This window comes from Symphalangus syndactylus, chromosome 18 (assembly GCF_028878055.3).
Source record: "Symphalangus syndactylus isolate Jambi chromosome 18, NHGRI_mSymSyn1-v2.1_pri, whole genome shotgun sequence".
Lineage (NCBI taxonomy): Eukaryota > Metazoa > Chordata > Mammalia > Primates > Hylobatidae > Symphalangus > Symphalangus syndactylus.
Genome location: NC_072440.2, coordinates 85,675,612 through 85,703,365, shown reverse-complemented (window position 1 = coordinate 85,703,365; position 27,754 = coordinate 85,675,612). Strand labels below are relative to the sequence as shown.

The 27,754-nt window shown below is 49.5% G+C and overlaps 1 protein-coding gene across 2 annotated transcripts in view; it reads right to left on the bottom strand.

The window, feature by feature from the left end:
- Positions 1-26,695, bottom strand: part of OTOF (otoferlin) — a 101,631-nt gene extending 74,936 nt beyond the window's left edge. Inside the window, exons 1-2 of one of the 2 annotated variants that reach the window (XM_055251531.2) lie at positions 26,432-26,695; positions 5,516-5,574 (exon numbers count right to left, since the gene is read on the bottom strand). In XM_055251531.2, coding sequence (XP_055107506.2) covers positions 5,516-5,574; positions 26,432-26,510 — 138 coding nt within the window. In that variant the 5' untranslated portion in view covers positions 26,511-26,695. The remainder of the gene's footprint in view (positions 1-5,515; positions 5,575-26,431) is intronic. The other variant, XM_055251532.2, reaches the window with a different exon arrangement.
- Between the last annotated feature and the right edge of the window lie 1,059 nt (positions 26,696-27,754).

The window sequence follows — 27,754 nt, the reverse complement described above, 5'->3', positions numbered from 1 at the left end:
AACATGGCAAAGATGTGCCCCTTTTACAAGTGGGAAAGTAGAGAGGCGAGAGTTGCCCATGGGCACAAGGCTGGTTGGTGGCAGAGGCAGGATTCAAACTCAAGTCTCAGGATGCTTAGTCTGGAGTTCAGTCCTCAGGGCTTAATCCACTACACTGAATCCTCTCCTGAAGCCTGGTACTGCTGGGGGGCTCAAGTAGCAGTTAAGCCAAACACAGTCACTCAAGATGCCACGAGCCAGCAAGCCCCATGCTGGGGGTGAATATTTGCTGAGCACTTGCTGTGTGCCAGGCTCTGTGCATGACGCTGTACAGAATGCAGGGATGCAGGGTTGTTTCTCAATCCTGGGGATGGTCCTGGATAGTTCTGGAGACAGACACAGACCTGGAATAGCAGCCTTGGATAGGACTATTGACAGAAGCAAGGTGGTAGGTAGCACAGATAGGGAGGGAAAGAGGGCCTCTGTTGGAGGGGGTGGTCTCAGGAGCCTGGGGAGTGCTGAGTCCTGACCCAGTTTTCTGGTCTAGGCTTAGCCCTGACCTGGCTGGTGCTGGTCAGGGCGCAGGGTTCTGCATCCTATCAGCCTCAGTGATCTAGGACTCTGCAAAAAAGGTTTCCCTGATGTACATTGGAGAATGACCTGGATTATGTCCAGCTTCGCCACTGACTGGGCCTGGAACCATCCTAAATCAGCAAGGTAGCATCCTTAAAGGGACAGGGCTATAGGTTTGGGGGAAAATATTGAGACGCACTACAGAGCTTTAGAGCAGGGGTCCCCAAATCCCGGGCCACAGACCAGTACCAGTCTGTGGCCTGTTAGGAACGGAGCCACACAGCGAGAGGTGAGCGGCGGGTGAGCGAATATTCCCGCCTGAGCTCCACCTAATGTCAGATCAGTGACAGCATTAGATTCTCATAGGAGTGTGAACCCTACTGTGAACTACACATGCAAAAGATCTAGGCTGTGCACTCCTTAAGAGAATCTAATGCCTGATGTTCTGAGGAGGAACAGTTTCATCCCAAATCACCCCCAGCCACAACCATCCCAGTCTGTGGAAAAACTGTCTTCCACGAAACCAGCCCCAGGTGCCAAAAAGGTTGGGGACTGCTGCTTTAGAGTATAATGGGAAGAGACTGATTTGCAAGCTTAAAGACCTGGGCTCAGTATCCCTAGTGTGGTTATTTCACTTTCCCAGGACACAAAGCCTGGGTCTCTCTGTCTCTGTCTCTCTCTCTCTCTGTTTCTGTCTTTGTCTCTGTCTCTTTCCCCAGCTTCTTTAGAGTTGTAAGTTAAATGTAGGATCTCAGATCTCAGCTGGTCTTCTTGGGCAATTCTCTTCCCCACTCTAAGAACTGTTTCTTCAAGTGCAAGACAAGAGGGTTAAACTAGATGATCTCTAACCTTAGAGATCAAGGTGATGTAAAGTCCCTTTAGGTGATCTCGTCTGTGCCTTGCCTGCTTCCTTTCTATCCAGGCCACAGCAAAGGGCTTGATGTACCACTAGCCCTGCTGAGCCCACTCGGTCTGGGCACAGGCCCGCGGTGACAGGTGCCAGTCCTAGTGAATATCACTGTTTTGTTCATTCTTTCACTCGGCAACATTTTCTGAACTCCACGCTGGGTGCCAGGCCCACGATGAACAAGACAGGTGCGTTTCTGGCCTCCAGGAGGTAACAGCCATGACTTCCAGGTACAAGCAGAAAGGGGCAGATAAGGCCAAGCTCCCCTGCCCTGTCATCCTCCAGGCTGGAGACCTCTTCCTCCCCTGGGCTCAGAAGGCCCAGGGTCCCTCCTTGTTTGTGGTGGGTCCATCTGCCCGCTGGAATGAGCCCCTTGAGGGCAGGGCTGAGTCTTGTCTACTTTACAAATGACCATAGGTCCTGGAATCAGATAGACTTGGGTTTAAATCCTGGTGTGGCTCCTTATCACCTAGGATGCTACCAATCCAGCAAGTTCTAGTGAGTCTAATGCTTGTGTCAAGCTCTCAGCCCATCTTGCCACACGCTAAGTGCTCAGTAAATAGCAGCAGTTCTTCTTATCATTGGCACAAGTACTGTTGTTACTCTGGCCTCTCCCCTGTGGCCTGGTCCACACGGGGCCTGTGTTAGAGCCAAACCAAACTGGCTAAAGGTGGCTACTCCTGCTTCCCCAGGGCACAAAGGCTGGATCTTTCTCTGTCTCTCCCTAGCTTTTCCAGTGTTGTAGGTTAAATGTAGGAGCTCAGGTTCCAGCCTCTGAGAAAGGAGACACCATATCCAGGCTCTGTTTCCACCCATTGTTGTAGAGAGCATTGTCTTTCTTCCATGGCACCCTCCTCCCCACTCAGGTTCCTAAGCCCAGCTGCTGCAGCTCCTCTCACTCATGCCTGAGCAGAGGAGGGGCCCCTCCCTTGCTTGGAATCCCTTACCTAGTAGAGCTGTGAGAGACATTTTCTTTCTTGTCTCTCATTTCATATTTTTTTGGCCTAGTGACAGTCCCATGGGGCAGGTAGAGCAGGGAGCGTATCTCTCTTTTACAGAAGGTGAATCCGAGGCCCAAAGAGTTTCCTCAGCAAGGACTGTGGTGCAGGTCTCATGACTCCCAGGCCAGTGTGTCTCACTAAGCTGGCTCCGGCAGGCCCTGGGCAGAGTAAGGCGGAGAGAAGAGGCTTTCTGGAAAGTCAAGAGGCTTCAGGGGGATTTGAAAGGGCCTCTTTCCCAGGATATTCTGGAACCACTGGCAGGCAGTTTCTTTCACGGGGAAGCCAGGGAAGTTTACGACTTGTCCACTGGGTCTAGGGAGAAAGGTTAAAGCCAGGGTATGTCTCCAGGCTCTCTTTGGGATTGGGCTGACCCAGGCCTCCGGGCCCTTCCTGAACAGGGAATGGGAGGGTGGCCTTCCTGCTTTGTGGGATGTGCACTGCTGACCAGTGGTGGCCAGGGCTGTGGCCACTTTGTACAGGGAGGCAGGGGGTGTGGAGAGACTCCAACACGGGCCTTGCAGGGGTGGTGGGAGTCAGGCCCTATCACTGTATCCAGAGAGGGCTCTGGTCTAATCTACACCTGAATTCAGAACCCTGGCTTGGCCGCTTCCAGCTCTGTCACCTGGGGAAGGGTAGTTACCATCTGAGCCTGATTTCGTCTGTGGATGATTTCAGAGATTGAGTGGAAGGGGCATGGCTCAGGAAGCAGCTGAGTGCTGCTGCTGGGGCTGCCACCATATTGCCATGGGGATCCCAGGTGGGAAGCGTGGGATGGTCTGAGCGTTTCAAGTCATTCTGCATCCTTGCTCCCCACCCCACTAAATGCCAGTAGGCTCCTTGTTGCAACAACCAGAAACTTCCCTGTCTCCCCAGTGGGCAGGCAGCACTTTCCCCAGGCAGGAGCCACTTCTCCGCATCGCGTGCCCTGTTCTCTGACCCTAGTCACGTGCTTCTTCCCATAACTGCCTGGCTTCTGCCCCGCCCCAGTCTCTCCACACTGACTCTGGCTACCACATCCCTAAGCTCCCATACAAATCATCATGGAGTGTTGAGCCCAGGTTCCTCCCTCTGGGGTATCTCAAGCCTGGCCTGGCATGCACTAGATGCTTGGAATGTGGCCCCTTGTTCAGGATCAGCAGAGAAGGACTCTCCCCCTGAGGCAGGTTGGGCAGAGTTGGGAAGAGGAAGGACACGGTGATTAACTTTGAATGTCGTGCATACCTGTGGCTCAGGTGTCCAGGGCGCTGGGCATGGAAAAGGGTGGCAGTGCCCTTGGAAGGGGCATCAGGTTGCCCCCTGGCTGAACGCCTGGGCTGACATGTCCCCTGGGAGTCTCAGGAGGAGGGAGTCAGATGCTGTGCCTGGTGGATTAGTGGGCAGAAGCCCAGGGAGGTAGGACTATGGGAAATGGGGCCAGGCTGCTGGCATCTTCTCCCAGCCAGCCCAGTGCCCTGACTGAGGAAATGCCAAGGGGGGGAGCAGGCCGGGTGTGTAATGGGGCAAGCCTGAAGCCTGAAGCCTCTATGACAGCTGTCTCAGCGGGCAGCCATGATTCCACTCTCACTATAACCCTTCATTTTGTTCATCGTTTCACAGAGACCTTCACACCCATCACCAACCCTATTTGACAAAGATGGTGGCAGGTTTAGAAACTGAGGTCATTGTACAGTCAGGAGGGGGAGAAGGTAAGGACAGAAACTTCCTTAGCTCCAGTGATTCACTTTAAATGAGCAATTCACCTGTCCTGCGTAGCAGTGGGGACGTACCAGGGAGGTCTTGGCAACTGCGCCCCGAAGTGGTTGGGGAGGGCATGGTGCTGGGCCGCGACGGTTGATGGCTGCGCCTAAGCCTGAGTGAGGAGCGAGGCTTTGTTCCCTGTGTCTGCAGCTCTGGGTCGATGGACACAGCCACATCGTGTGGCCCGGTTTCAGGAGGAGGGGGAGACAGCTGGTGCCAAGTGTCAGCCTGGTGGCTGCTCAGCCAAACGCCAGCAGCCAACCTCAAGAGGCACAGTCTACCATGAGGCCCTTCCCAGCCCCCACAGAGCCAAGCGGGAGAGCCGAGCCCAGGAGAGAGGGGGGACACTATTTGAGGGTCACTACAGAGCTTCCAGTTTGTGCTAAGATGGTGACGGATGACTGCTGGCCCTCACCCAAAGTCAACCCTGGAGAAACTACAGCAGCCAGAGGGGAATATAGGTTCTGGAAGCAGCAAACACATAGACGAAAGAATGTGAGGAGGCGGAGAAGGCCGCGGGCTGCTTGAGCTGGTGTGTGTGGTGTGTGAGGATGGGGCTCCCAGCCAGGCCAGGTGCCGAGGGGATGGGCAGGGAGAGGGAAGCGTTGTAAGTCCTCTCACTGCTCCCGGGCACCCCCGTAGGATGGTGTCGCCTGCTCCTTTGCTGATAAAATTGTGACAACAGCCCAGCTGGAGTGAGGATTGAGAAAAACCGTTGTCAATAGACCAGCAGCTCACGTCTTTTCTCATGGCACCTCCAGAGCTGTTGCTGAAAATCCAGACTGTCTTCTGTTCCCTATGTTTCTCCTCAAGGTCTGGAGATGGCACCCTCACTCAGGGGTGCTCGACAATGTTTCCCTGGTGACCAGGGATCCCACCTCAGTGCCTGGGGCTGCGCTGCTCTTCAACCCTTGAGGACTGACACAGACTGGCCTTTGCGACATCCCCAACACTCGCCTGCCTCGTTGGGCCCTCAGCTGGTGGCTCACATTCAGGTCTACAGCACCTGCGGGCTCTTTCTCCACAGGGAATAACAGGACCAGCCCCAGCAGGGCCATCGAGGTGGGCCAGGCTGCTGTTCCCCGTGTCATTTTCACATGGGCCTCACCTGTGCAGAGGTTTCTGGGGGGAATATGGGGGAGGGGGTTCCTGCACACCCTCCTTACCACCTCCTTCAGGAAGCAGCTGAGAGGTGAGGGGCTCAGAGCAGGCCGGTGCCTGGGATTCGGGGCCAGTGTGTGCCCGCAAGAGGCGGCGAAGGGTGGTTGTTCCCCTCTGGGCTCAGGGCTGAGGGAGGCGGGAGTATTGGGCCTCCTACCTCATCAAAGTCAGCCACATCCTCACAGTTCTCCAGGACCCGAGAGTAGAAGGATTGCCCTGTGGGGAAAGAGGAAATAAATTCTAGGGTCAGAGCTGTCCAGACAACGAGCGTGGGGTCAGACCTCCTCATCCTGGGAGTCATCCTAACAGCATTTGACTTGTCATGCAACATGGGACCTCGTGGCTTGCACAGCTCTCCCAGGGTGAGGCCAGTCCCCATGAGGCTTCTTCTATGACCCTCTCAGCAGCCTCGTGAGGGAAGCGGGTCAAAGGTCATGAGTTCCATGTTAGGAACGGAAATGCTAAGGCACAGAAGGCCCAGGCTGGTCAGAGTGGCCGTGGAAGCGGACCCCAGGCACTCTTCTCCACCGTGCTCTTCCTCCGTGGATCTCTCAGCCTCCTCTGCAGCCTCCCCAGCTCTGCTGGTGGCTCCAGGCCCTGCTGCCCTGAGCAGAAGCCTGGTACAGGGGGTGTAGCCCCTGCCTGCCGACGGGGGTCTGTGAAGCCCAGCCTCCTTCTGCAGCCACCCCAGGGGCTCCTGCCCAAACCAGGCCCCCAACAACAAGTCAGCTCCCAGACAGCCATTCCCCATGGGCCAAGGGCCTTCCCCTTCCACCACTGTCATGGTTGTCTGTCTTCTTGTCAGCCTTAGCAGAGAAGACCGTCTCTGGCAGTTCCCTCCTGGGCTCTATTCCTGCCCCCACTTTCCCCACTGGCATGGGAAGTAGAGAGTGTGTGAGATGGACACACATTGTCCCAGGCTCCCCCATCCATATGCCACCGAGTAGGGCATGTTGGGAGCACAGAGGTAAAGCCGCCCTCTTTGCTAGTCCAGTTGGAACTGGTCCAAGATGTGGGGAGAAATAAGTCAGGAGAGAATCAAGGGCAGGTTGAGGGGGCTCCAACATGTGGGAAACACCAGCTAGTTCAGTTCACTTTGAGAAACAGCCGCTGAGTCTCTGATGTTCCAGGCCATGTCCTGGGGCCTTGGGATAGAGGATGGACCGATGACAAAGGCACAGGCTCCCACCCACAGGTAGCTGATGGTCTAGAAGGGAGGCCAGGAGCCAACAGGGCACCAGTGGAAGGGAAACACCCTTTTTTTTTTTTTTTTTTTTTTTGAGACGGAGTCTTGCTCTGTCCCCAGGCCTGAGTGCAGTGGCACGATCTCGGCTCACTGCAACCTCTGCCACCTGGGTTCAAGCGATTCTCCTGACTCAGCCTCCCGAGTAACTGGGATTACAGGTGCCCACCACCACGCCCAGCTAATTTTTGTATTTTTAGTAGAGACGGGGTTTCACCATGTTGGCCAGGCTCATCTGGAACTCTTGACCTCAAATGACTCGCCAACCTTGGTCTCCCAAAGTGCTGGGATTACAGGCGTAAGTCACCACGCCAGGCCTCCAGTACAACACCATTCAGTACATACTCCAAGGTACAATTTCACACAAGAAACAGTAATGGTACAGAGAAGGGAGGACAAATACTGTTTTGGGGTGGGACGGAACCACAAGACGAGGGGTTGTAATTTCTGTGAGGAGAAACCTAGAGGCAGGATGGGTTAAAGAAAAAATTGTTGCTTAGAACTAATTTATTATCCTCTGTCAATTCCATGGTAAGGGAAAAAAGGCAGCATGTATATTAGAACTCTGTTAATAAAAAAAAAATACCAAAACCCAAATTATAGGCATATATTTCTTCTATGAAGAGACAAACATCTCAAACCATTGAAAGTGGTTACCCCCCCCCCACCCCCAGGTGCAGTGGCTCACGCCTGTAATCCCAGCACTTTGGGAGGCCAAGGAGGGGGGATCACCTGAAGTCGGGAGTTCGAGATCTGCTTGACCAACATGGAGAAACCCCATCTCTACTAAAAATACAAAAATAGCTGGGTGTGGTGGCACATGCCTATAATCCCAGCTACTTGAGAGGCCAAGGCTGGAGAATCGCTTGAACCCAGGAGGTGGAGGTTGCGGTGGACCGAGATTGCGCCATTGCATTCCAACCTGGGCAACAAGCGAAACTCCATCTCAAAATAAACAAATAAATAAAATAAAAAAGAAAGTGGTTATCCCTGGGGAGGGAGAGTGAGAAGATTTTGAAAGCAGCATACTTTGACATGAGCCACCGCGCCTGGCTGAAAGACAAAACAAAACAAAACAAAACAAAACAAAACAAACAAAAAACATGTGAATTTGAATTTTTCTTCAGTGACCATGCTTGATTTTTGTAATTGAAAAACAAACACCTTTTTTGTTTGTTTGTCTTGAGACAGAGTCTTGCTCTGTCACCCAGGCTGGAGTGCGGTAGTGCAATCTTGGCTCACTGCAACCTCTGCCTCTGGGGTTCAAATGATTCTCATGCCTCGGCCTCCCGAGTAGCTGGGATTACATGCATGTGCCACTGTGCTTAGCTAATTTTTTTACTTTTAGTAGAGATGGGGTTTCGCATGTTGGTCAGGCTGGTCTCGAACTCCTGGCCTCAAGTGATCTCCCACCTCGGCCTCCCAAAGTGCTGGGATTATAGGTGTGAGTCACCGCACCCAGCCGAAAGACAAATACCTTTAAATCTCCACCAGTATAAACCATTTCATTGAAGGGCTGTCTCCAGGTTGAAGCCATTCCTATTTGGGGGTGAGTTTGGGTTGTCATTGATGAAGCCCATGGCATGGGGGGAGCGGACTGCGCTTCTCTCCCTACAGAAAACCTGGGAGCCCGGGCTAGAGCGGCGTCAGGCCAAGGAGGTGCTGGAGGGGTCAGAGCTCCACTGAACCTTCCCTGTGATGGGTCTGGGGGCTGGGCAAGGAAGGGGGCTCAGCAAAGCAGGCTCATTCCCTCCAGGAACTGATGTCTCTCCTCTGGCATTGGTGGCCTCATCTGTTTAGTAAGAGCTCTCCAGGGTCCTAGCAACTTTTATGACCCAGGAGCTAGTCCTAGTTCAATGCAGAGCTCCCCTCTGACGAGGGCCGGGGGTGGCGGGGTCGTTGATGTCAGATCCACTGAAACAGAGAGTGTGGATGCAGTCTGAAAGGGTGTGTGGTCGTGTGTGTGTTTTGGGGCGGGGGCAGGTGGGGAAGGGCTGGCTGCATCTGAGATAAGGAGGAAAAAGCCATAAAGCAGAAGCTATCTATACAGAAAAGAGATGTGAAGTAAACATAATGGGAAAGAAAGAATGTTTAGCACTAGCCAGGGACATAAAAAACAAAAAAAATCAACAAGAAATATCTCAACAACAAGCCCCCCAGGCAACCAAGGGAGGAGAGGGAAAGTGCCTGAGGTTTGAGCTTTCAATTTTCCCTGCAGGTAACACACAATATAAATTGAGAATCAGCTGAGCATGTTTGTGTATGGGGGCTTCCCCTAAAGACTTGCTGCTCTGAATAATCAAAGACCTTTGCATCCTAGAAGATTTTAATGAGCCTCGGATATAGCTGTCCTCCAAGGTCTCTTGGAGTGAAAAATGGAGCAACCCAGCTGAGGATTGGGAGAGGTTGCGGAGGGGCCCTGCTCCAAGGTGGTGTCAGATTCACATCTGCAGGAAGCACCGAGGCTCAAACCCTCCCCTGCTTGTGTATTTTTCCATAGCTTTGATAGAGAGGAAGTAAAATACGTGAAATCAGCCATTGCAGAATTAATACCTCAGGGATCTGTTTCGAAATGTGCTAAAACCTCATTGATTTAGGCCCTGGGGATTTAGAGATGGCGAATATTCTCAAACACAATGAGCTAAATTTATCTCTAGATATTCTTTTTTAAAAAAAGGTTTGCTGAAACACATCAATCATACAGAAACAGTGGAAAGGCCAAATTATTAAGAAAACAAAATGTTCTTCAGCATTTTGGAAAAGCCATTTCAGGAGGGTATGTACAAACAGTGGCTGGCAGTATTCAAGTGGTTCTGTTCTGTTCACTGGAGCAGAGCCCGGGGACCTCTATCATTTGTTCCAAGTGCTCGGGGGAATGACTAACCCCATCTCTTGTTTCAAGTTCATTTCAACTTAACATCTACTCCACTCAACGTCAGTCTTGTTGACATTCCAGCTTCATTTTAAATGGCTTTCAGACAAAAACATCAAAAATCCCAATATCCAATCACCTTTCTTGCCACAGGGAAGATGGAGAATAAAGCTTGAAAGAAAATAGCCTCTTCCTTGCATGGAAAGGCTGTTGTGGATCGAGTGAGAAGGAGGTTAGATGGGGAAAATAGAACAGCATCTTCCTTCCTTCTGAGGCAGCTGCTCCTGGGATAGCTGAGCTGTTTGGTTTGAAATAAACTCCTCCCTGAGTCAATAGATGGAGTATGAATAGCAGAGTCTGTGCTCAGAGTGTAACAAGAGCCATGGTATCAGATATACCCATTTCTCCATTCACCATTTAAAAATACCCACATGGCAGCTCTTCTCCTAAATGGAGACGAGCTCAGTGCTTGTTTCAGAAGCAGGATGGCATGCTGGCCTTTCATGGGACGTGATTTAAGGGGACAAAATGTTCCATCTGCACAAAATAGCTCCCTCTTCCAGACAGCTTACCCTGCTAAGGCCACGCCTCTGAGAAAAGGCAGGTGTGCAGGGACACGGCTGCCAGCCCATGTGTGTTCATTCATTTCCACAGGCAACCAGGGCTTTCTTGCTCCTGGCTTGTGTGCCATTTGGCCTTCACAGAGGGGAGTTGTACAAAGATCATTCGAATCTGAACGATGCCTTTAAGAGCGTATTACAATCCAGAGGGAGATATATCAGACATGGAAAAATCTGCCGATGATATAAGGCAGAATTTTGTCATTGGCATGCAAAAAGTGTAAATAAAGTGAGAACACAGGAAAAGGAGCAATGACTCTCAATGTAATTGATTAAGGAGGCATTGCAGAGGCACAGGCATTGACGCTAGAAGACCAGAAGAAATCTGGATATTCAGAGAGACTGGGAAGCAAGGAGAAGGAGGGAAATCCAGGCAGAGAGAACAGTGTAAGGAAATGTTTGAAAGCGTAGAGCAGAGAATGGAGCCCCCAAGGAGCTGGACACAGGACAGGGGAGTCCCAATGGTGAAGGGAAAAGCAAAAATGGTCTGCCCTCAGGGAGCAGCCTGTGGAAGCAAGACTGGAGAGGGGCTGGGGTCCCGAAAGGGCAGAGGGTGAGGTGGTGGGCCATCCGATGGGGAAGGAGAAGGTCCTGGGACTGTTTTCAAGGACGTCATGATTTTGCCAGGGCCCAGCCCACTGGTCTGTCTCCCAGCAGTGCCTGCCATTGCTGTTGTCCCTGTGTGAACTGAGAAATAGAGTAAAACTCTGCTGGTGACTCAGACCTGGGGCTGCTATTTCCTCGCGTTATTTAAAATCAGCAAAGCCTTGTTGCATGCACTGCCTGGGCTGGGCTGTACAGAGCTCAGCAAATAGTCCCATTCCCTCCCGCGACGCTCCCATGTCCTGGCGTCTCCTCTCCCTCTCTTCCTCTACAGCGGCTCTCTGAGTGGTGGTCCTGCCGTATTTTCTCTCTCCCCAATTCAGATCAATCTGTTCCTTTTGAAGGCCAGACACTCCCATGGAGCACCAGGAAGCAGGGCCCAGGCACCCCTGAGTGCAGGAAAAAGCCAGGCCCACTCAGGTGTGCGGCCTGGCGCAACGGCCCATGGGCTGGAGGCCTGGGAGCTGGCCATCCAACCCCTTGGGGTCTCAGACTCACCATCTGTTAGCTGGAAGTCATTATCCTGGACCAGCCTGTGTCTTGGGACCATCACGAGGGTGACAAGAAACTGTCGTGGGAAAGTCTAAGTAAAGCATCAAGTCCTTTACAAGCACGAGGGGGCGTAGGATAGTGGTTAAGGCTCTTGGGCCGGAGTCCCTGAGTTCAAATCCCAGCTACCTCTTCCTAGTTTGTGTGCCTTGGATGAAGCTAATCAAATTCTCTTTGCCCTTGAGTCTACTAAATAGTCTTGTTTCTCCTTCATTCTATTTTTTTTAATTTATTTTTTTGAGACAGAGTCTTGCTCTATCACCCAGGCTGGAGTGCAGTGGCGTGATCTCTGCTCACTGCAACCTCCATCTCCTGGGTTCAAGCGATTCTCCTGCCTCAGCCTCCTGAGTAGCTGGAATTACAGGCGTGCGCCACCACACCTGGCTAACTTTTTTTGTATTTTTAGAGAGACAGGGTTTCACCATGTGGCCAGGCTGGTCTCAAATTCCTGACTTTAAGTGATCCTCCTGCCTTGGCCTCCCAAAGTGCTGGGATTATAGGCGTGAGCCACTGCACCCAGCTCGCTTCTCCTTTAGACCTTTAAGTTATGTGCTAAATATAAAAATGGCTTCTTCTATTATGAATCACATTTGTAGCTTATTTTTAGTAGCATGTAATCAGAAATAATTTTTTTCCTCATCTTATATAATATTTTTCAAGTTTTAGGTATTTTAGGTGAGTCTCTCTTCTTTTTTTAAAACTAGGTGAAACTTACATTCATGGATCTTAAGTGTAAAATTCAGTGAGTTTCAATAAATGCATTTCCCTGTATAACCGCCACACAATCAAGACATAGAACATTTCCATTTGCTCCACACGTTCTCTCGTGTCCCTTTCCAGTCGATTTCTAGTCCCTTAGTAACCAGTGCTCTGATTTCTAGCACCAAAGATCAGTTTGCCTGTTTTAAACTTCATATAAATAGTATCCTACAGAATGTACTTTGTGTGTGTCTGGCTTCTTTTGGTCAATGTAATGGTTTTGTGATTCATCCATGTTGTCGCATATATAAGTAATGTATTGATTTTTGTTGTAGAGTAATAGCCTGTTGTATGCATATACCACAACTTGTTGGTCCATTTCTCCATTGATGATAAACTTTTGGGTTGCTTCCAGGGTTGGACTATATGAGCAAAGTTGCTATAAACATTCATGTGAGTCTTTTTCGAAAATATAATTTTATTTCTCTTGAGGAAATTCCTAAGAGCAGAATGGTTATGTCACAGGATAGGTACCCTTAGTTTTATAAGAAATTGCTGGCCAGGCGCAGTGGCTCATGCCTGTAATCCCAGCCATTTGGGAGGCTGAGGCGGGCGGATCATGAGGTCAGGAGATGGAGACCATCATGGCTAACACGGTGAAACCCCGTCTCTACTAAAAATACAAAAAAAAAAATCAGCCAGGCATGGTGGCGCGAACCTGTAGTCCCAGCTACTCGGGAGGCTGAAGCAGGAGAATCACTTGAACCCGGGAGGCAGAGGTTGCAGTGAACCGAGATCGCACCACTGCACTCCAGCCTGGGTGACAGAGCAAGATGCCATCTCAAAAAAAAAAAAAAAAAAGAAAAGAAAAGAAAAAGAAAACAAAACAAAACAAAAAAAAGATATCGCCAAATAGTTTTCCAAAGGGATTGCATCATTTCACACTCTTATCAGCAATGTAAAAAAAATTTCAGTTGTTCCATCCTCTTCAACATTTGATTACTGTCAGACTTTTACATTTTAGCTATTTTAGAGCATGTGAAATAGTATCTCTTTGTAATTTTGATCTTCATTTCTCTAATGACTTAGGATGTTGATCACATTTTCACATGTTTATTGGCCATATGTCTATCTTATTCTATGGAATGTCTGTTCAAGTCTTTTGCCTATAGAAAAAATTTCATAATTTGTCTTATTATTATTGACTTATAGGGGTTCTTTATATATTCTGGCTACAAGTCCTTTGTCAGATAAATGTGACTATTTTCTTCCTGTGTGTGACTTGCCTTCTCATGCTATCTTAAATGTGATTTTTTTATGAATAGGAGTTTTCAATTTTTTTTACTCTGTGACTAGCCAAAGAGAGTCCAATTTTTAAGAAATGCAAGTTTTTAGTGAAATTTATTTCTTATGTTTAGTGTTTTAAAATTTTTCTTTAAGAAATCTTTGCCTAACCCAAGAATATAACAAAGATGTTCTATATTTTCTTCTAGAAGCTTATAAGTTTTTAATGTTTAATTCTATAATCCATCTTAAATTAATTTTTGTGGATGGTATGAGGTAGGATTTTGAAGTTCATTTTTTCTCCATATAGATATCTAGTTCTAGATATCCAACACCTTGATTGAAAATCAATTGATTTTATATGTATAGGGTTTATTTCTGGACACTGTATTCTGCTCCATTGGTCTATATGTCTATTCTTAGACCAATGCCACACTTTCTTGATTCCTTTAACTTTATAGTTAGACTTATAATTAAATATAGTTGACCTTGAACAACACAGGGATTAGAGGTACCAGCCCCTCATATAGTTGAAAAGCTGCGTATAAATTTTGACTCCCCAAAAACTTAGCTACTAATAGCCTACTGTTAACCAGAAGCCTTAATGATAACATAAACAGCCAATTAACACATATTTTGTGTATGTATTATGTACTGTATTTTTACAATAAAGTAAGCTAGAGAAAATAAAATGTTAGAAAAAAAGATAAGGAAGAGAAAACATGGCCGGGCGAAGTGGCTCATGCCTGTAATCCCAGCACTTTAGGAGGCCGAGGCTGGTGGAACACTTGAGGTCCGGAGTTCAAGACCAGCCTGACTAACATGGTGAAACCTCATCTCTACTGAAAATACAAAAATTAGCTGGGTGTGATGGTGCATGCCTGTAATCCCAGCCACTTGGGAGGCTGAGGAAGGAGAATCGCTTGAACCCGGGAGGTGGAGGTTGCAGTGAACTGAGATTGCGCCATTGCACTCCAGCCTGGGCAACAAGAGTGAAACTCTGTCTCAAAAAGAAAAACAAAAAAAATCCACATATAAGTGGGCCCATGTTGTTCAGGGGTCAGCTGTGGTGTGAACCCTCCAATTCTCTTCCCCATTTTCAAGGTTGCTTTAGCTATTCTAGATCATTTGAATGTCCATATAAATTTTAAAGTAGTTTTCAATTTCTACAAAATAGTCTGTTGTGATTTTTATTAGGATTGCGTTCAGTCTATAGATCATTTTGTGGAGAATTGTCATCTTAACAATTATGAATCTTCAGTCCATAAACATAATCTATTTTCTACATATTTGTTTTTTTTTTTTTTTTTATTTCTCTCAGCATTTTTGTGTTGTTTTGTTTCTAGGGTGGAAGTCTTTCCTGTCTTTGGTAAAATTTATTTTCTTGTGTATTAATCATATATCCTGAAATCTTGCTAAATTCACTCATTAATTGTAGTAGCTTTTTAATAGATTCCTTAGGATTTTCTGCATAACCAATCAGGTTTTCTGTGAATAAAGACAGTTTTACTTCTTCCTTTCCAATTTGTAGGAGTTGTTTTTACCTTGCTGCCTTGTACTGGCTAGAATTCTAGTACAGTGTTGAACAGAAGTGGTGAGAGTAGAAAACTTTGCCTGACTCATGATCTTAATGTTCAATATTTATGAATTAAGTATAATGTTAGCTGGATGATTTTTATCAGATTGAGGAAGCTCCTTTTATTGGTAGTTTGCTGATAGTTATTATCATGAATGGGTGTTGAATTTTGTCAAATGCATTTTCTGCATCTATTGATATAATCATGAATTTTTTCCTTTACTATGTTAATATGGTAAAATATTTTGATTTTCTACTTTTAAATTAACCTTGCATTCCTGGTATAATACTCACTTGTCATGATGTGTTATCCTTTTCATATATTGCTATTCAGTTGGCTAATATTTTGTTAGGGATTTTTACATCTGTGTTCATGAGAGATATTGGGCTGTAATTTTCTTTTTGTGTAAGGTCTTTGTCAGGTTTTGATAATATAAAATGAATTGAGATGTGCTCTTTCTTCTCTAGTTTCTGAAAGAGTTTGTGTAAGATTGTTATTACGTTTTTCCTTAAATGTTTTCTACAGGCTGGGTGTGGTAGCTCACGCCTGTAATCCCAGCACTTTGAGAGGCTGACATGGGCAGATCACTTGAGGTCAGGAGTTCGAGACCAGCCTGGCCAACATGGTGAAACCCTGTCTCAACTAAAAATACAAAAATTAGCCGGGCGTGGTGGCACGTGCCTGTAGTCTCAGCTACTCTACTCGGGAGGCTGAGGCAGGAGAATCACCTGAACTGGGGAGACAGAGGTTGCAGTGACCTGAGATCGTGCCACTGCACTCCAGCCTGGATGACAGTGCGAGACTCCATCTCAAAAAAAAAAAAAAAAAAAAAAAGTTTTCTACAATACAGCAGTGAAATCATCTACATCTGAAGTTTTCTTTGTGGAAGGAAGTTTATTGTCATCATCATCATTGTTATTACAAATTCAATTTCTTTAATAGATATGGAGACTCTCCAGATTTTCCATTTCTTTTTATGTCAGTTTTGGTAAGTTGTTTTTCAAAGATTTATTCATTTCATCTGAGTTGTAGAATTTATTGAGTTAAGTTATTTGTAATATTCCCATATTTTCCTTTTAATGTAATGATATTCCCTCTTTTATTCCTGATATTGGTAATTTGTGTTTTCTTGCTTTTTATTTTCGATAAGTCTTGCTAGGGTTTATCTATTTTATTAAGTTTTTTCAAAGAGCTAACTTTTGGCTTTGTTAAATTTCTCTGTTGTCTATTTTCTATTTCCTTCCTTTTATACTGTCCTTGGGTTTAATTTGGTGGGGGGTGTTTGATTTTTATTTATTGAAATATAATTCACATTCCATAACATTCTTCCTTCTAAAGTGTATAGTTCAGTAGTTTTCAGTATATTCCCAAGGTTGTGCACCCATCATCACTACCTAATTCCAGAATATTGTCATCACCCTGGAAGGAGACTCCATAGCCGTGAGCAGTCACTCCCCATTCTCCCTCCCTGCAGCCCTTGACAACCACGAATCTCCTCTCTGTCTGTATGGATTTGCCTGTTCTGAGCATTTCATATACATTCATGCACCACATAACACTGTTTCGGTCAATGACCACTTGCATATACAACAGTGGTCCCATAAGATTATAATATTGTATTTACTGTATCTTTTCTATGTTTAGATACACAAATACTTACCATTGTACTATAATTGCCTACAGCGTTGAATACAGTTACATTCTGTACATATTTGTGGCCTAGGAGCAGTAGGTCATACCATGTAGCCTAGGTTTGTAGTTGGCTATACCATCTAGCTTTGTGTAAGTACACTCTATGATGTTCACACAATGACACAATCGCTTAATGATGCATTTCTCAGAATGTACTCCTATCATTAAGCGATGCCTGACTGTAAACTAGGTTATACAATATGTGGTCTTTTGTGTCTGGCTTCTTTCATTTAACATAATGTTTTCAAGATTTGGGTTTAATTTGCTTTTCTTTTGGTATCTTTTTAAGGCAGAAACCTAGATTACAATTTTACACTTTTCTTCTTTTCTGCTGTAAGTACTTAAAATGATAAATGTTAATATGTTGTATTTTCATTATAATTCAGTTTAAAATGTTTGAAAATTTCTCTTTTATTTCCTTCTTTGACCACAGGTTAAGAAAGGCATTAATTTCCAAATATTTGGAACTTTCAAAGATAATCTTCTTATTGATTTTTAGTTGAATTCCACTATGGTCAGAGAACATACTCTCTAAGATTTCAGTCTTTTGAAATGTATCGAGACTTGTCTAATTGCCCAGCATATGGTCTGTCTTGGTGTGTGTTCTGTGTGCATTTAAGAAGAATGTATATTTTTCAGTTTTGGGTGTGTAATGTTCTAGAAATGCCAGTTACGTCAAGGTGGTTGACGGTGGTATGATTTTCCTGTCTAGTTTGTGATTATCTCTTGTAATAACACTTTTTTCCCCATGAGAAACACATCTTCAATTTTATAATGACAGTTGATGGCATGGTAGAAGAAAGAAATTCAATTCAAAGAGTCGTCCAAGAAAGCAGCTATTCCTCATGTTTCTTAGATAGTGTACTCTCTCAAATCACCAGTGACTCACAGAGCCAGACTTGGGACACTGCAGAGTCCCTGGGCCTCCTACTGGAAAAGGTTACCCCTTCCATTTTCCCCATTTCTCAGCTAAATGGAGGCCCCATGGAACTCTAACCCTTTATTATCCACAAATTGTACTCAAATATCATTTCTACCTCCACTCATGTATTTCCCCTTAACCCACCCTGCTAACATCCAGGTTTACACTATGAAAACTTAGGCTTGGGTCAGGGATTCATCTGAGAGGCAGGGGCAGGGCAAGGATGATAAATCCTGTCTCTCTGGCTCAGTTCAAACCCTTCTTTCAGGTCCTCACTCAAACTCTGACTTTGCCCTGCAACTGACTGAGAGCGCTGGTTCCCATTTTTCAGACCCTGGCACTGAGGCAGGAAGGACCTGTGGTATTTGTCTTTGAGCCTTGGACAGCGCCACCCACACAGTCATCAACTGCTGGGTCCTAGATTCTCCTGTTACGGTGACAGAGAAGCTTGTGGTCCCAGTGATCCACAAGTGTGTACAGTACCCATTCTGTGCCAAGCACTGGGAATACAATGAGGTATAATGGGAGGGTGACTCTTCTACTCTCCGATAGGGTAAAAATATTGTTGAAATTGCAGTCCTGACTTTTTCTTAAACTTTGGCTGAAAAAAAAAAAAAGCCAGTGGGTGAAAACTCGTCTCCACCACAGCAGATTAGCCCTTCTGCTTTGAAGTAAAAGAAAACAAAATAGAAACGGGGACTGTTGAGGCAGTGTCTGGCGGGTGGATCAGTTCAGACAGAAAGCGGTCAAGCGGTCTAGGGTAAAAATGATCACATGATAGTCCCTGTCTCAGGAGCCTTTTCTAGAACTGTCACTGAGAGAAATGAATCACTGTCTGGTGCTGCCTGGATGGCTGGCTGCAGGGGGGCCCCTGTTGCTAACTGATCACTGCTCCTGCACCCACAGGCGGTGCTCCTTGCTCCCACTTCTATGCCAGGTCTGTTCTGTGCCAGGCTCCATGCTGCTGCTGGGAAAGCAGCCAAAGGGCCTGGCCCTCAAGGCGCCCACCTGGATGGCAGTGGCTCCAGGTGTTTCCACCCTGATGTCTCCATGTTTGCCAGAATTCAGAGTGTCAGCAACTGGCAGGAGTCTAGATGAGAATCAACTAAGGCCCTGTATCCCAAATCCCTGGGTCCATGGTGGTCTCCAGGGCCGCAATTTACTCTTGTCCTGCCCTCTCACTCACTCCCCCGATCCCAGCACCGCTCCTTCCTCTCTCACGCCCGCCTGCTGAGGCACTCAGCCCTCCACCTGCCCCAGGCTTCCTCCCCAGTGTCCCTGCCCGTAGTCCTCACCTCTAGAGCCTTCTCTCCAAAACAAGATCTTAGCCTCCCATTCTCCTGCTAAGAGTGTGACACCGAAGACCCTCCGTGTTTGGCTGCATCCCCCATGCCCTGCCTTCCAGTCTCCCCTCCAAACTCCCCTGAATCATCTCCATACCACCATGTCTGCACTAGTGTTAGCCCCTCTGCCTGGGATGGAGCTTTTCATGGCTTTTTTTTCCCCCTTGAGACAGAGTCTCGCTCTGTCGCCCAGGCTGGAGTGCAGTGGCACAATCTCAGCTCACTGCAGCCTCTGCCTCCTGGGTTCAAGCGATTCTCCTGCCTCAGCCTCCTGAGTAGGTGGGATTATAGGCGTGCAACACCATGCCTGGCTAATTTTTGTATTTTTAGTAGAGATGGCGTTTCACCATGTTGGCCAGGCTGGTCTCAAACTCCTGGCCTCAAGTGATCCCCCCGCCGCCTTGGCCTCCCAAAGTGCTGGGATTACAGGCATGAGCCACCATGCCCAGCCCTTTCATGGCCTTTGTTCCTGCCAATGAGCTGCGACCCTTCAAGGGCTTCTTAAATGCTGCCCATTCTTCCTGCTCAATAAAAACCCCTGACTCACTTCCAGGCTCTAGGGGCCAACTAGGAGCCTGCTCCTATCTCCCTTCCCATCTGCCCTTCCTCGTTCCTCGGTCTTCCCCTAACTGACTCTGGTTCACCCACTAGGGTGGCTTCCCCCCACCCTGGGCTAAGTGGGTTTCCTCGCCACGAGCAGCCTGGGCACCTGTGCCTCCCTTCCATAACGCTCCTCATGATGATGCATGCAGCAGTCATCTTCCCCCTTTGAGGACAGGAACCACGTCTGTCTCATTCCCCACCATCCCCCAGTGCGTGGCACATGGCTGCCCTTCAACAGAACGAGTGGATAAATGATTAAATACCTGATTTACAAAACACATTAAAATGAAGCTTTTAATAAATTGGAAAAAAAATATGACATTGACGAGACAATTAGGAATTTGATCACTGCCTGATTAGTTGATAGTACTAAGGAATTGTTATTAATTTCTTTAAAATGACAAAGTATGTGGTATTTATTTGAGCTCATCTTTTATAGCTATGTACTGAATATTTACAGATGGAATGGTATGGGGTTTGGGATCTTCTTCGAAATAATTTGGGGTGGGGAGGTAGGATGGGATGCAAATGAAGCAAGATTGGCCATGAATTGATGATAGCTGAAATGGGATGGGACAACATAGGGCCATGATAATTTTCTCCCCACTCTTGTATGTATTTGAGAGATTTTATATATAAAAAGTTAAAAAAAAAAAGATAAGGCCGAGCACAGTGGCTTACACCTATAATCCCAGCACTTTGGGAGGCTGAGGCAGGCAGATCACATGAGCCCGGGAGTTCAAGACCAGCCTGGGCAATATGGTGAAACCCCATCTTTACTAAAAATACAAAAATTAGCTGAGCGTGGTGGTGTGTGCCTGTAGTCCCAGCTACTCAGGAGGCTGAGGTGGGAGCATCATTTGAACCCAGGAGGTTGAGGTTGCAGTGAGCTATGATTGTGCCACTGCACTCCAGCCTGGGTGACAGAAAAAAAAAAAAAAAAAAGAGACCCAGGGATGGGAGTGGGTGGGAGAGATGTGGCTTTCACATGATCGGTAAAGGTGGCTAAGATAACCAAGGCTTCCCAATTCAGAGAAATGATTTGCAAGTCTGTTCTCGAGCACATTTCCAGCAGCATATTCCTGAGGGCTTTTGCAGGGGAAGGTAGTTTTACAATCATTTCCATTACATGAAAACACACTCTTCCTATGAAAGCAGAAGTCTGGGGAATTTCCTGTGTGCTCTGTCTGCTGTTCGCTGTTGTGTGATGGCTTGCTCTGGGGGAGGGAGGAGGGGTGAACATTCACTACCTGGGGCATTAGGCAGAGAAGATTTCCCCCAGGTGTGGTGAGGGGGTCTGGGTGTGCTATGAAGACTGGAGGATGCAGGGGGCATATCTGTTAGGACTACAATAAAAGCTCAGGGCTGTGTCCACAGCCAGCCACAGGCTGCCTGTGGTTGTAAAGGTCCCCTCTATTGCTGCCTTCAGCAGGGACAATGCCAACCCCACATTCTCTAAGAGAGGGGGTGCTAGGCTGGACCACAGCCCACAGACAGGCCTAGGCATTGCAGGAGCATCTCAGGGGTGGGTGCACTGGGTATTCTGCCTCCTTTACCAGGGGCAGCAGATAAGTTTCCAAATAGTAGCTATATTTATCATCAGGAGGGAGGGCTCCCACATTTTACTGAGGAAAATAAATCTAATGTGGAGTCAGAGGTGGCGCCTGCAGCCAACAGTAGGGGGACATCTTGTCCCCAGTGCCTCAGCTGCAACCCTTCCCTGCACAATCACTCAGCAGGCCCACTGCTCCTTTCCTAGCTGGTCTCCCTCTTCTACTTCCTATAGCCTCTGCTCCAGCTACATGGTGTGGCTCCCCCGACTTGGAACTTGGCTGCAATTCTCCTCCTCTGGCCTCTGGTCTGGTCAGTCCCTCACCAGAATGACTTCACCTTCCTCCATCACCAATTCCTCACTTCCTGCATCTCCATGGGTGCAAACAGGGGCAGTTTTTCAAGACTCAGCTTAGGCACTTCCTCCTGCTCCTCTTCCTGCTCCTTTTCTCTGGTCTCTGTAGCTCTAAGTAAGCTGTCATCCTCTGAACATTGTTGCGATTTACCCCCACCCCTGGCCCTCCTGTATGCTGCACTCATTTCACCTGTGTGTGTATGTTTCTTCCCTGTCAGATGGTGAGATCTTGCCCCATGTGTGGTCACAGTAAGGCTCGGAAAGAGTGAGCGACCAAGCCTGGCCCTTTCATGGCCTTTGATCCTGCCAATGAGCTACGATCCTTCAGTGGCTTCTTAAATATCACCCATTTCCCCTGCTCAATAAAAACTCCCGCCTCCCTTCTGGGCTCCAGGGGCCAACTCAGAGCCTGCTCCCACCTCCTTTCCCGTCTGCCCTTTCTCCTTCCTCCGTCTTCCCCTAACTGACTCTGGCTTACACATGCAATCCCTCTTGCTTCCCACCTATGGGCTGGAGCTGAACTTGCTAATATTTGTTAGGCTTGACTGGGCGCAGTGGCTCACACCTGTAATCCCAGCACTTTGGGAGGCCGAGGCAGGCAGATCCTGAGGTCAGGAGTTTGAGACCAGCCTGGGAAATATGGTGAAACACCGTCTCTACTAAAAATACAAAAATTAGTCGGGCATGGTGGCGTGTGCCTGTAGTCCCAGCTACTCCAGAGGCTGAGGCAGAAGAATCGCTTGAACCAAGGAGCCGGAGGTTGCAGTGAGCAGAGATCGCACCACTGCACTCCAGCCTGGTGACAGAGCGAGACTCAAAAAAAAAAAAAAAAAAAAATTGTTAGGGCCCTCTGGAGCCCTAGAAGATTCTCTGGGCTAGGGAAGTTGACGGACGGAGTAAGAGCCAGGGTTCTTTGTTCTTGGCCCTTGAGGCCTCTTTCAGTCCCTCGATCCTCCTTGGATAGAAAGTTCTGGGGTGGGAGCTCACAGTTGGGGAAATGGAGCCAAAGACTGGCAGTGCCACAGTGGAAGAACTCAAACCCATGACACAGTGAATCCCTCAAAGACAGAAACCATGTCTGATGTCTGTGCTGAAGATGCTCAAAAGCTTGGGCAGCATGCAGAGGTGTGGTCAGTTTCTGAAATGCAATGTACCGTGGCAGAGCAGTAGGAAGAATGTGTGCAAAGTACTGCTAGAGGAGGAGAAGGCTTCATGGAGGAGGTAGCATATGAGCTGGGCCTTGAAGGATGAGCAGAATTAATGGGCGTTCTCAAGGTGGAGGGTGGTCATTCCAGGCAGAAGAAACATAATTGATGTCTCAAAGTTTGGAGGTGTAAAAGGGTGTGGTATCTTTTGGGAATGGCTGGAAGTTGAATGTAGTGGGAACATAGCAGGGTGGGAATCAGGGGTAGGGTGGGAAGAAGAGTAAGAATGAAAAGGCGGAGGGGGATGCCCTGCAAACCTTTATGCCAATTTCCAGCCACAGGGAATTATGTGGGAGCCAGGTCCAGCCTTTAGATGTTCTCATCTCACACAGAAACTCCCCAAACCTCATGTCATGGCAAGAAGGCTCAGGGGATGGAAAGAGAAGGGAGACATCAGGGCTGGCCCTGGACAGTCTGTCACTTGGTTCCCTGACAGTCCAGGTCCCCCAGCCTTGGGGCTCAGCACTGGACAGAAGGTTGGACTAGAAGAACTTCGGGACCCTTCACGCCCTGCGTTCTGTGGCCCTGTGATTGATGTAGGGAACTATTTCAGGAGTTGATAAAGGAAATACTTGAAGCTAATACTTCCTCTCTTTGAGTAGCAACCTGTGGTCAAGACGGCTCCTTCTCAGACAGCCCACTCTTGATTACTCCTGGGAACTGCAGGCCTCTGAGCTAAATGAGGACCCCTGTCTCCATTTTGTTAATGGGAAACCCAGCTGAGCCCCGTGGCCTGCAGGCACAATAGAGATTCGCCCAGGACTCCCTATCTCCTGTCTGACCCAATGGGAATGTAACTCCTGGAGTGCCAGGCTGGCCCCTTCCCCTCAGGGTCCCAGGCCTGTGCACAAATATCAGCATGTTCAGGAAATGCATGAACAGGGCAGGACCAGCTGAGGAGCAGCCAGGGGCAGTAGGAACTAAGAGCTAGATACAGAACTGGCTGGGAGCACTGAGCGAGCCTGAGCCTGGGGCCGACTGACCTGAGGGCAGTGGGAAAAGAGGTGGCCATGGGCAAAGCTGGTGCACGCCCAGCCAGATGAGAACAGGAGTCTTGGGGGTCTGCCTGCCTGGGTTCCTGCGGAACATCTCAGCAGAGGCTCCTACAGAGCAGAGGCCAGGCCCAACCTGCCTGTTCCTGGCACAGACTGGAACCCCTCAGACGTGCTCTCCTCTTCCCTTTATATCTCACATGGGGCCCTCTGCTCACTCCCGGCCGACGGAAGAGGCTGGGCTGGAGAGAAGGTACCTCAGGGGCCAGCAGCTGCTCCCAAGGAGAACGGGAATGGCTGCCTCACAAACACATCGGCCGTTTGAATACTCTTCCCTCAAACTCTTCCATACCTATGGTTTCCCTGAAGCAATCTAGTGAGGTGAGTGTTATTATCATGCCCATTTTACAGATGAGGGCACTGAGGGTGAGTGGCAGAACCCAGGTAGGATCTAGGGCCTCTGACTCCATATCCAGAACTTTTTCCACGATAGCCCAGCAGGGCTCTTTCCTTAGTGTCCTGGATGGCACAGCACAGAAGGTCAAGCCATATTTCAACCAGCTGCTCTGGCCTACCTGGGGCCACTGCCAATGGGCACAGCTCACCAAAGGCTCCCTCACCCACCCCGGCATTGACCTTCACTCAAAAGCCTTGGGGAGCCTGGGGCCAGTGTCTCCCTCTGCGTGTTTACCAGTTTCTTGTTTCCTCCTGCAGAGGACCTGCTTGGCCCCCAGTGGTTGCATGTGCTGGGAGATGCTAAGGAACATCGTAGAGCAGGTCCGTTCCCTCTGAATTGTGGTCAGTGTTGGTCTTTTGGGGCTCCTACAGCTGTCAACTGCTGGACGACACAGGTGAGTGGCTGAGGCATCTCTCGTTGTAATAAAGGAACTTTCTGGAAACTGCTTGTCATCTGCCTATTCCTGCTGCCCAGCCCCCTTCCCCAGGAGCTCTGCCCGTGGCCACCTCCTGCCAAGGTGGAGCTTGGAAGCAATTTTTCCACTCAGTCCAGAGAGCAAGGGTTGAAAATAAACTAATTCCTGTGTGGTCAGTGAGGCTAAAGGCCCAGCCCTTCACTGCTCCAAGGAGAAGATGGGTGTCAGACAAGGTGCTGGCCCCCAGGTGGCCCAGGAGGAGATAAAGAGCTTGCAAGATTGAGTACTCAAGATGAGGTCCTGAGAGCTGGGACCATTGTGCCTCAGCCCCTCCATGAATGCCACCCACAGTGTTCTACTCCTGAGCCTTGGTTTCTCGGCCTGCAAATGGGCCTGTCCGGTGCAGCCTGGACCGTTCCAGCACAGCTGCAGCAGGATGGCAACCTGTAGCTTAACCGTCCCACACTATGCTGCCCATGGAGCTCAGGGCCACATTTCACAGATGAAAGGACACATTTGCTTTTTCTAAAGCCAGCATGAGCCTCCAGGTGGCACACAGAGGGAGATCCAGGGTGCTGCAGAGAAAGCAGTCAGTGGGTTGGGGAGGGAGGCAAAAGGCAGCCCAGCCCACACCTCCCTCTCCCTCCTGCCTGACCTCCTCCTGCCGGCAGGGCCACTGCCATCACCTCCACCCCTGCCTATCCCTGTGAACACAAGCTGCAGTGTGGGCCTCCCAGGGCCTCTGAGTAGGTGATGTGGGTGCCCCAGGGCTCTGGCTGGAACGTTCTGCCAATGGCCACTCCCGTCCCTTCCAACAGAGGGGCAGACACTGTGTCCAGCCTGGGCCCCAGGGCTCACTTTGCTCTTTAGTATGATGGGGTCCTCTCTGTCCACTCCTCACTACCTCGTCCCCACCCCACTCTCAGACCCCTCTCTCTGTAGAAGGAGTCATGTCTAGTGAGAAGTACCCCCAACCCCCAGGGCTGGGCAGCAACCACATGGAGAGGCAGAGGTGGGTGGTGAAGGATAGAGTCAGCCTGGCCCTGCCTTTCCCCACTTAAAATGCTCAGGGGCTCTGCTGTCTGTGGGGTCAGGTCCAGCCTCGCCTCCTTGCCCTGCCTGGCTCTCTGGCCTCTGCTCCTGCACCCTCTCTGGGCTGTAGACACATGGAACCTCTTTCGGTTCCAGAGTTTCAGCTCCTCTCTCAGCTCTGGGCACACTGTTTCCTCTGCCTGCTCAGTCCTCACCTCCTCTCCTAGCTCCCTCCCGCTGGTCCTTCGGATATCAGCTGAGTGTTGCTTCCTCTGGGAAGCCTTCCCTGACCACCAGTCACCAGCCTGGGTGAGGGTGCTGCTTCTGTAGCTTGCACTCTGCACTCACCCCCACCCTCTGTCTCACATACCTGTCCTGCTTGTTCCACGCCTGCCCAACAGATGCGGGCTCCTTGGGGCTGGGGCTGGGTTGTGCTCAGCTCTATATTTCTACCCCTATCCTTGGGACACAGTAGATCATGATAAATGGTCGCTGAATACAGGAGTGAAGAGGATGAGAAAAGACCAGACAGAAGACAGGCGAGGGGCTCCCAGGGTTCCTGTCCATGAATAGATCTAAGAGAAGCCAACAGTGTCCCCCATCACTCTGGGGCCCAGGGAGCTACTGGCTGCCTGGTTTCTCCCAGCCGCCCTGGGTGTCCCAGGCTCCAGACCCGGCCCCCACCCTGTGCTCAAGGAAATCAACCTGCAGGAGAGGGAGAGAGAGGAGCAGGGGGTCCTGGGTCTCCCTGAGCTCAGGGATATGGTCCTCACTTCTGCCTCCCCATGCAGAGGGCTCTGCGCCCTGCCTAGGCACTGGCATGTTGGCAAGCACAAGGAGACACAGGCATGGAAGCACAGGGGACCCTGATTTTCCAGAAATCACAATGGCCGGTCAGTCCCGGGCAGATGACTACCTGTGAAAAGGCTCGTCGCCCCAGCCCCTGCTAGAACTTTTCCCACCCATCCTCCCAGCCCTGTCCTATCCCCGGCCGTCTCCAGAGCATGGGCTGGTCCAGCTCTCAGAGCTGGCGTCCCTCTAAGACAGGGGCTTCCCTACCTCGGAAAGTCACTTTGGCGATCCGGTCGCCCCTGCCCCGCAGCTCCGAGACCGTCTTGAGGTGGATGAGCAAGGCCATGCTGGTGTGGGCTGCCTGGCACTGCCAGGCGGGAGCAGTGGGAAGGAGCTAGCCGGTGGAGCGCGGCTCACACGCCTCTCTCTTCTCTGCCGCTGCCTCCTCCTCCTCCTCCCGACCCCCCTCCGATGCTGCCCACAGAGACCAAGGCAACCAAACCGAGCTGAGCTGCTCCTGCAGCGACTCACAGAGCCTCACAGCCCCCGCCCCTCCAAGTTGTCAGCCCAGCGTGTGTGTATCGGTGTGTGTGTGTGCGTGTGTGTGTGCACCCAGTGTGCAGCCTGGGAGTGCGGCAGAGTTGGAATTCATTATTCAGCAGCCGCCAGCTCCCAGATAAAGCTCTGTCCAGCTTCAGGTGTCTTCTCCCAGCTCCTGGGAGGCTCTGCCCACCCCTCTGCAGGGCTCTGCTGCTTCCCTGCTAAGCAAGCCCTGCCACCAGCAGTGGGCACAGAGGAGTGGGCATGAGCATGGGTAGGGTGGGTGTGGGGCAGGGGGCACTCCCACCCACAGGGGCACACTACAAGAAGAAGGGAATGTATTTGTCCACCTACGCCCGCCTCTTCCCTGCTGGAAACTGTGCCCCCAAGAGGCTGGGCCCTGAGCCCTGCCCTGGGATCCCTGTTTCTGAATCTCAGGAAGCAGAGAGGCTGGGGCTGCTGCCTGAGGGGAAGCTCAGGACCAGGCCACGCATGATGGAGATGGCTGGTTGTGGAGGCAGCAGAGGCTTATGTGCTACCAGGGGCCATGTTTAAGGATCCAGGGCACTAACCTAGCCCCACCCCAAGGCTGGGGGTCAGGCAGGCTAGCGAAGGTAAGCCAGGCTGACGTTTGCTTTCCAGCCAGAGGAGCAGAATTGAATGGCCTTATGCTGTTATAAACTGCTAGGGGCAGGAGAAGGGATGTCTGTAGTGAAATTTCTAAGGACCAAAGGAGAACCGCCCCCTCCTGTCTTCCAGCAGCATACACCAAGGAAAGGGACCCTGGGGGCCAGAATCCCTGATGCTGGAGTCTGTGCAGGGTCATCTGCACCCTTGTTCTTGACATTCATTCTTGGTGGAATGCCCCACCCCATCCTGGACTCAGTCGAGTGCCTGCTCCTGGAGGTGCCTCTGCACCCGCACCCCGGCTGGGCTGGGGTCCTCCTCTGTGCTGCTTCTGCCTCCTCTCATCTTACTGAGTCCTGGGGCTGCTTCCCTTGCCTCTTCCCCTACTGACCTCAGGAGGACCCTGGAGCACAGCATCCCTGT